This window comes from Pistacia vera, unplaced genomic scaffold (assembly GCF_008641045.1).
Source record: "Pistacia vera cultivar Batoury unplaced genomic scaffold, PisVer_v2 Contig1311, whole genome shotgun sequence".
Taxonomy (NCBI): Eukaryota; Viridiplantae; Streptophyta; class Magnoliopsida; order Sapindales; family Anacardiaceae; genus Pistacia; species Pistacia vera.
Window position 1 is genome coordinate 9,992 of NW_022195371.1, and position 8,465 is coordinate 18,456.

The following is an 8,465-nucleotide window of genomic DNA, read 5'->3' on the forward strand; positions in this document are numbered from 1 at the left end:
TCATGTACAAAAGTTATCAAAAAAAACATGGTGGACAGTGTGACCACTTCCCCTCGCGTGCCGACGTCCATCCGAGTCCTCACCTAGATCCTACAAAACATAGGAAACAACGAGGTGAGCATTAAAACAATGCTTAGTAAGTAAATCCTCTACTCATCTAACCCCGTAACTCTCTCTCTAATTCTTTCCTTACAAATTCTCATTTACTCTCTCTTTTTTACTTCTCTCTGTTTTCTCTTTCTTAGAACTCTTTTCTACTAACTCTCATTAGTAAGTCATGGCCCCATCTTACCGGGGGCACGGTCGTGACTCATTCCTGCTCTACGTGACTTCTACTCTTTCTCAGCCGATCGGACTCGGTTATGCAAGGATTTGGAACGCTTGGCCATGTGAGTGTATAATCTCTCTCTTGGGTACTCTCAGGTATAGCCCTCATCCGCATGCACTCTCACGGGCTACATCACTTCTCTCTCTTATACTCATGCCGCTCTCTCGATGCGGTGTACATGCGGGAATACTCTACCCATTACTCACGGGTTCCCCATCGCACAACCTACTCTATTCTCTTTTCTCTTTTCTTTTAGAGAAGCTCACACTCAAAATACTCTACTCTTTCTCTACTCTTTCTCTAATGCATAATTAATGCATATGGATGATTCATGCTCATTAATGCACTCATGAAATGCAATTATGCCATGTAGCAATAATTAAGGTTCTTTACCCTTACTCATGCCTTTCTCAAGCATTTCATCATACAACTCATGTGCATATAACACTTTACTTTAACTATAACTATTCTCCTTTCTTTAATCATCCAAAAATGGGAGAAAACTCCCTCATACTCTCTAAATTCCTACCAAATAAACTCACTCCAATAAGGTTTGCTCAAAACTCTCTTCAACTTCTATCAACCCAACTCAACATTATAGAAGTTCAACACTTCTCATACTCAACCATATTCAATAATCATACATGACTACTAATCTCATCTCATCTCATCTCATCTCAACAAACATAATCAATACCCATACATACACAATCTCTACTCAAATGAAGTCTTAAATCTCAACTTAGGTTGGATTTACTTACCTTGTTCCTTCTCTACAACTTCAAACCATAAAACTATAAGATTTCAAGATACAAATATAAGAAAATTTATAGCTAAAGCAAGAATCCTTACCTTATGATACTTTAGATGAAATCTCTACTAAAAGTTATCCAAAAACTCCCTAAAACTCCTTAGAAATCTTGGAAGATTGAATGGAAGATTGAGAAAAATTAGAGAATGGGTATGGTGGTGGAAATGGGTGAAATGAAGGATTTTCTACACTTAACCCATTTTTAGCTCATATTATAACCATCATTTCCCATTTTTCCCTTGCTCTTCCTTGGAAATTCCATCTATATCCTTTGATTCTTTGCAAATACCCTCATCTCCAACACATTGTCTACTAAATTTCCTTACATTTTACTCCCCACTTTTCCTACTAATTAGGGGTAGAAAGGTCATTTTACCCCTATGAAGAATTCTCTAGAAACGTCAAGAAACTTTTCTTTTCTTTTCTTTTTTCTACCGTCCCGTCACCACGGCGAAGCAATTTCGTCACCCCGACGAAAACCTATAGAGCCGACACCGCCATTACAAAGCCAACATCGCCGCGGCGAAGAGTATTCTTCGCCCCGGTGAAAACTGTTCTTCCAAAATTCCTCAATTCTCAACCAATTTCAAGGCAAACACTCAACATACCTTTTCAATTAAAGAAACCATGACAACATACAAACTCAATCGAAGCTGAATCAATGAACATTTAAGTCATACAACAAATCTTAAGTACATACCTCAAGTGGGGCGTTAAATGGATGTCATAACTGCTTTCCTAAATGGAAACCTTGAAGAATATATGTATATGGCACAACCAAATGGTTTCATTCTTGATGGACAAGCTAATCACTATGAGATTTGGCAAATGAATGTCATAGCTGCTTTCCTGAATGAAAACCTTGAAGAGGATGTGTATATGACACAACCCAATGGTTTCATTCTTGATGGAAAGGCTAATAAATATGCAAAATGAAGAGGTCCATATATGGACTTAAGCAAGCTTCAAGGAACTAGAACATTCGTTTTGATGAAGCCGTAAAAGAATTCGGTTTTATCAAGAACGAAAATGAGGCCCATGTTTACAAGAAGGTAAGTGGAAGCGCAGTGGCATTCCTAGTGTTGTATGTCGATGACATACTTCTGATCGGGAATGACATACCGAACTTATAGCCAGTAAAGACTTGGTTATCCAAGTGCTTCTCCATGAAAGACTTAGGAGAAACAGTATACATTCTTTGAATGAAGGTCTATCGTGATAGATCAGGTAGTTGCTTAAACTAAGTCATAGTACATGGACAAGGTACTGAACATATTCAGTATGGAAGAATCCAAGAAGGGATTTCTTCTGTAGCACGTGGTGTCTATCTTTGTAAGGATATGTATCCTTAACCACACGATGAGAGAGATAGAATGAAGAGGATCCCATATGCTTCAGCTAGTGGATCCACCTTGTATGCTCAGATTAATATCTAATGTGCATCAAGAACTTGTAGTGGATATCAATCAGACTCAAGTAAGCAATTCCATGTTGTATGCTTGGATTGATATCTCGTGTGCACCAAGCACTTGTAGGGGATATCAATCGGATCCAAGTGAGCGATGTTGTGATTGCATGCTTGGAATGATATCTTATATGCATTAAGCACTTGTAGAAGATATCAATATGTTATGTACTTAGATTGATGTCTTATGTGCATTTAGTACTAGTAGAAGATATCAATCAGATCCAAGTGAGTGACACTGGATGAGTGTCAATGGACATCCTTAAGTACTTGAAAAGGCTTAAGCATATGTTCTTGGATTATGGAGGGGAAGATGAGCACATTGTATAAGGATAATGTGATGCTATTTTAAAACGGATAAAGATGATTATCGTTCACAATTTGGGATTGTATATTTTGCCTCAATGTAGCTGTAGTGAGTTGGAAGAGCTCAAATCGGTGTATTGCAGTGGATTCTACAATTGATGCTAAGTATATATGCATTTCAACCGTGTAGGTGGTTTGGATCAAGAAGTTCATTACTAAACTTGATGTGGTTCCAAGCGTTGCTGATTCAGTAAAGTTCTACTGTGATAACAATAGAGCCATTGTTATGGCTGAGGAATCACAGTCTCACTAGTAATCCAAACACATACTTAGTTGATTCAATCTGATCTAAGAGATCAATTAGAAAGGGAATGTGCAGATTTGCAAAATACCTACTAACCCACTATTGAAGTTTCTACTGTAGCAGAAGCATGATGGGCACTTAGGTCATTCAATGTTAAGTGCATGAATGATTGGCTACAGTGCAAGTGGGAGATTGTTGGAGTAGGTGCCTTAGAGCCAATCAATTATTGTGGAATTGACTCTTTGTAATAATGTTTATTAATCAATAAAAGGCATTATCTTCTATATCATGTAAACCATAGTTGTATGTATTGATATATGTCCTTAGAATGGCAGAATCGTGACAAGGGTATCAAGTGTTTCAAATCTTGATAGTGAGAACCTTATGAGCACATATGGTGGCCATTCTAGAAATGTCCGTAGCCCCAGTATTATTCTAAAGTAAGGGCACAGATACTACAGTAAGGCCATCATAGTGTTGAATGACCCTATTGAAAGCAGTGACTGATCTCACTTGTCAAGGTTGTTTGGTGACTACCTGGTGCAACACATGGGTGCTTGCTGTAGGCAAGTTCATTGGACTGACCCACCAGAGGATTCCATATGGATGGTAACCCTAGTGTCTATTGAATAAATCCTCTAACGAATAGTAGTGCATGTGATCCTTAGACTTGAGATCACCAGAGCGTCTTGTGCATCGATTGGTGTAGTTTGACACTAGCCCAATGCAGTTCTATTCAGAACTGTCAATATGGTAGTGATTGGCTGCATCGAGGAGTGTATCAAGACTATGGTGGATTGACATAAGATTCATCACTCCCGGGTACGGGAGAAGTTATCTCACAGCGCAATTCAGTTAATGACAATGACAGTAAATCCGTGATCACGGTGGGATTGAGTTGTTGCTCAATCAAATTCATTATTCCGGTCATTGGTCTGATAACTTAATACAAATATATCGAGAGTAATTGAGGTTGACACTATTTCTGTGCCACAGTCTCAATGAGATAACAGATAATGAAAGGATTTGATTTACGGTAACCATATCGTTGACAGGTAGCTACTTCGCTAATTCCGAATCTATCAGGTGGCCATGATGTCTTGCTAGGGGCCAATCTTGGTCTGTGTGTAGTGAGATGATTAATTGGTGTTGATCGCGCTATTACACATTGCCGGTATGATGAGGAGCCTATGGGTCACACACATAGAAGATAATTTAAGAATCAGTTTGTGAGAAGGGCGTTTTCATATTTTTACGTGAAAGGGTATTTTGGTAATCTCACAATGCAATTAAATTTGTTAAGGTTGGTGCCTTTATTTAATTTGATATTAAAATTAAATAAGTGGTGTATGCATATATTTAAAAGAATTATTGTTATTGTTAAATGTTAATATATTTTATATATATTAATTGAAATAATAGTAATGAAAATTAAAATATCTAAATGGGGTTGTTTGGACACAGGGGTTGTTTGGGTTGGTGCCTAAGCCTATTCCTAAGTGGAATAAGGTTTCACATGCTTTATATAAGTGCATGTGTTCTATGAATTAAATAACACTTTTCATTTTAAGTCATTTGATATCATATTCATTGAAAAGCTCCAGCCCACTCTCTACGGCATGCCACTTTGCTTTGTATGAATCAAATTCATTTGATTCTTGTTCTTGATTCTTGAGGCTGAGGATCTAGCAAATCCCTCTTTAGCTCTTTGGGTTATCTTGGTCTGGACTACCTCTGGTTCAATTCTACTTTGAATTGGTAGGTAACCCAGTTAGAGACAAGTTTGAAGGAGCCTCCAAACGTGTGTATGAACACTTATCTTTACTCTGATTGTTCATATTACTGCAGAATATTTGATTTAACATATTATCTGTAATATCTATATCCTAATCTTGGCTTAAAATGGAATTGATCACTGTTTTATTTTTGTTTTTCCGCTGCCATGGGTTAGATCGTTTCCTAATAGGAAAGACATCCATAAAACTTAGGAGTTCGTGACCTGCTATCGCATCGACCATCATGTTGCTATGTGGGAGTCAGAAGGAGTCCTTAGAGCATGTCTTGCTCAAATCTGTGAAGTCTATGCAAACCCTCAATTTTCCATTTTTTTTCTTCAGGACCACTACATTTGCTAGCTAGTCAGGGTAGTGGACTTCTCTGATCAGTCTGTTACTTAGTAGTTTGTCAATTTCTTCATTGATGACCCAGTTGCATTCTAGGGTGAACTTCCTTCACCTTTGCTTCACTAGAGGGTGATCCGGATCCACGTGAAGGTGGTAGATGAAATCCTCAAGGCTGACTCCCGTCATGTCTATGTGGGACCAGGCAAAGCAGTCCTGATTTTGTTTGAGGAAGTCTATAAGTCATTCTCTTATCTCGGGCTTAAGGTGAGAGCTTATCTGGTCTTTCAGTTGGGGTGGTTTGAATATATCTGCACTTCATCCAACTCTTCCATGGATGGTTGATCTCGTTCGGTCGGAAGGGTTGGATGGGATTGTAGTTGTTGTGAAGCATGACCTTTGCCTTTGAAGGTGTTTTTGTAGCAGTCTCTAGAGGCCTTAGGATCACCTTTGATTTCTCTTACTCCCCATTTTGTTGGAAACCTGATAGTTTGATGGAAGGTGGATAGGACAGCTAGCATTTCATGGATACAGGGTTGACCCAAAATGACGTTGTACGGTGAGGGGCAATCAAGCACTAGGAAGATGGTTTGCTTGTTGACTTCACTAGCATAGACAAACAAGGCGATTTCACCGATGGTGTACTTCTGCTCAAAACTGAACCCGACTAGGATGGTTGGTCGTCTACTGATGTTTGATTCATCAAGTCCCATGGCCTTCATTGCTTTAAGGAAGAGGATGTTTGTCGAGGACCCCTCGTCTACGAATACTCTCTTGACTAGGATGTTGGCAATCTGGAGGGAGATGACCAGAGCATCGTGATGAGGAGCGGCTAAGGTGGTCATCTTAAAACTAAATGATCTGGTTGGTTTGTGCTCGGGGGGATGGATGAATGGACCAGACTTCTAGGTGATGGTTGGCTCGGGTGTAGCGCTTGGCTGAGGAATAACTCAGCCCATTGATTTCTGACCCTCCAGAGATAATGGAGCAAAACCCTTTTGGTGTTGGTTCTTGTGAAGGGGGAGATGTTTCTTTCGAGCTTCTCTGGCCAACTGTATTCTTCCTTTTATTTGTTAACATGTCCTGGAGGTGTCCCCTCTTCAATAGTGCTGCAACTTCCAATCTTAGGGTGATGCAATCAACGGTGTTATGACCATGGTCGCCGTGGAATTCATACCAATCTGCGGTGTTATCACTACTCTAGCTAGGGCATTTTCCATTGTGGTGCAGTCGAGCTTTATCAGGTCTTTGTATAGTTCTCCATCTAAAAGGAGACATTTTCTGAAAGCATCTATTGCTGTCTCTGGATTATAGGATGGGATAGAGATTTTTTCTTTATTGAATCTACTAACGTACTCTCTCAGTGGCTGCCCCCCTCTTTTGGTAGACTCTGTATGGGTCAGCTGACAGCTTCTCGAGTTTCTTGCTATTGGCAAATTATTCAACGAAGGTGTCGGTGAGTTAGGCGAATGAGCTGATTGAGTTGTTTGGAAGGTTAGTGTACCATTGAAGGTCTGGTTCGAAGAGGCTTGAGCCAAAGCTCTTACACATGCAGGCTTCCCTCAATGTTTGGGGTATCGAGGTGGCGAACATCCGTTGCTTGTATGAGGCTATGTGGTCATCAGGTCGGTTGTGCCACCGTAAGGCTTTATGTTAGGGATGGTGAATTTGTGTGGCATCTCGGTTAGCACAATTGCATCCACAAACGGTGAATCCATCTTGAACTCCACCAAGTCCAACCTCCAAAGCCTCGATCCTCTCTTTGTTGGACACCATTGTAACAATGCTCTGGTACCAATAATTGGTCCTGATCAGGCAACATGATTAATTCAGTGAAATATTTGCTTTCTTTAGGTGAAAGACAAACCACAATTGTTTTGTAGGATAATCTGCCTTTTTTATTCATTGCCAACGATCTAATAAATAGAGTAAAGCTTAACAAACTAGCCTAAACTCAAGGGAATAGGTTGTAACAAATCTGAACGTGCAAGAATTCAAGGGAATAGGTTGTAACAAATTTGAACGTGCAGGAATTCAAGGGAGTAGGTTGTAACAAATTTGGACGTGCAGGAGTTCAAAACAAACACAGAAAATAAATTAAAAAGACTAACGTCTCTTTGCTTAGACTTGGTCGAACTCAAGCTAAAAACTTGGGATTCTTCTTAGGGACTCTTTCTGACCTTCTCGGTCTATCATTCTTTTTCTTATTATTATTCTTTCCATATTTTCCCAACTCTCGCTTAGCTTTTCTTGTAAGTGCCAAAGATTCAGTACTTTCCCTTTTCTTCAACACTGTCTCTGATAAATATGCCAAGGGCTTTGCCTCCTCTTCTGCCATCTCTATTCCTACCGGCAGAGGCGTACAAATTGGTGGCGGGTTAAGGCTTTGAATGGAGTTAGAGACCTTGAAGTAGGGTTTTGTTTTGTTTTTGATAGCATGTTGCAACGGCCATGGACCGGGTTTATATTGGGTGCAAATTGGATCTTATCTATTTTTCTTTAACTATTTTTGTAATTCTCCTAAATTGCCTCCAAATTTTTTTCCCCTCCAACAATTTCATCTCTTGCAAAACACTAAGAACAGTTATTGAAATGCCTCCAAAATTTTTCACCGTCCAACAATTTCTTCTCTTACAAAACACTAAAAACAATTATTGTATTTTTATTGGATTAGAATATATTCTAATATGCTAAAGTGAGTTTTTTTTTTCTTTTCTTTTTTCAAATTAAGAGTAAACTGTGTGCATTAAGAACAATTATTGAAATTTCCTCCAAAAATTTTCACCCTCCAACAATTTCATCTCTTACAAAACACTAAAAACAATTATTGTATTTTTATTGGATTATAATATATTCTAATATACTAAAGTGAGTTTTTTTTTCTTTTCTTTTTTCAAATTAAGAGTAAACTGTATGCATAGATCATTGGTGGAGCTGCTAAATATAAAAACCCATTTTTTAAAAAATGCAGATTGTGGCATTCAGGCTAATGCACTCTTCTCTCTAGTATTCCACTTAACACCCCAGGCAAACCTGCTGATTTGTATTTTTCTTCCTTACTAATTATGTATATTTACTTTTTGTGCAAAGATTAGAAGTGTACGAATTCTTCCTGATATTTCTCTACCCCA

At 38.7% G+C, this 8,465-nt stretch overlaps 1 protein-coding gene across 1 annotated transcript; it reads right to left on the bottom strand.

The window, feature by feature from the left end:
* Window positions 1-5,621: 5,621 nt before the first annotated feature.
* LOC116122079 lies at window positions 5,622-6,179 on the bottom strand. Its single transcript, XM_031407995.1, has one exon. The coding sequence runs from the start codon at window positions 6,177-6,179 to the stop codon at window positions 5,622-5,624; it is 558 nt and encodes a 185-aa protein (XP_031263855.1).
* Between the last annotated feature and the right edge of the window lie 2,286 nt (window positions 6,180-8,465).

What these genes read in the sequence shown, in the direction of transcription:
- LOC116122079 (XM_031407995.1), bottom strand. Translation starts at nt 6,179, where the DNA reads ATGACCACCTTAGCCGCTCCTCATCACGATGCTCTGGTCATCTCCCTC.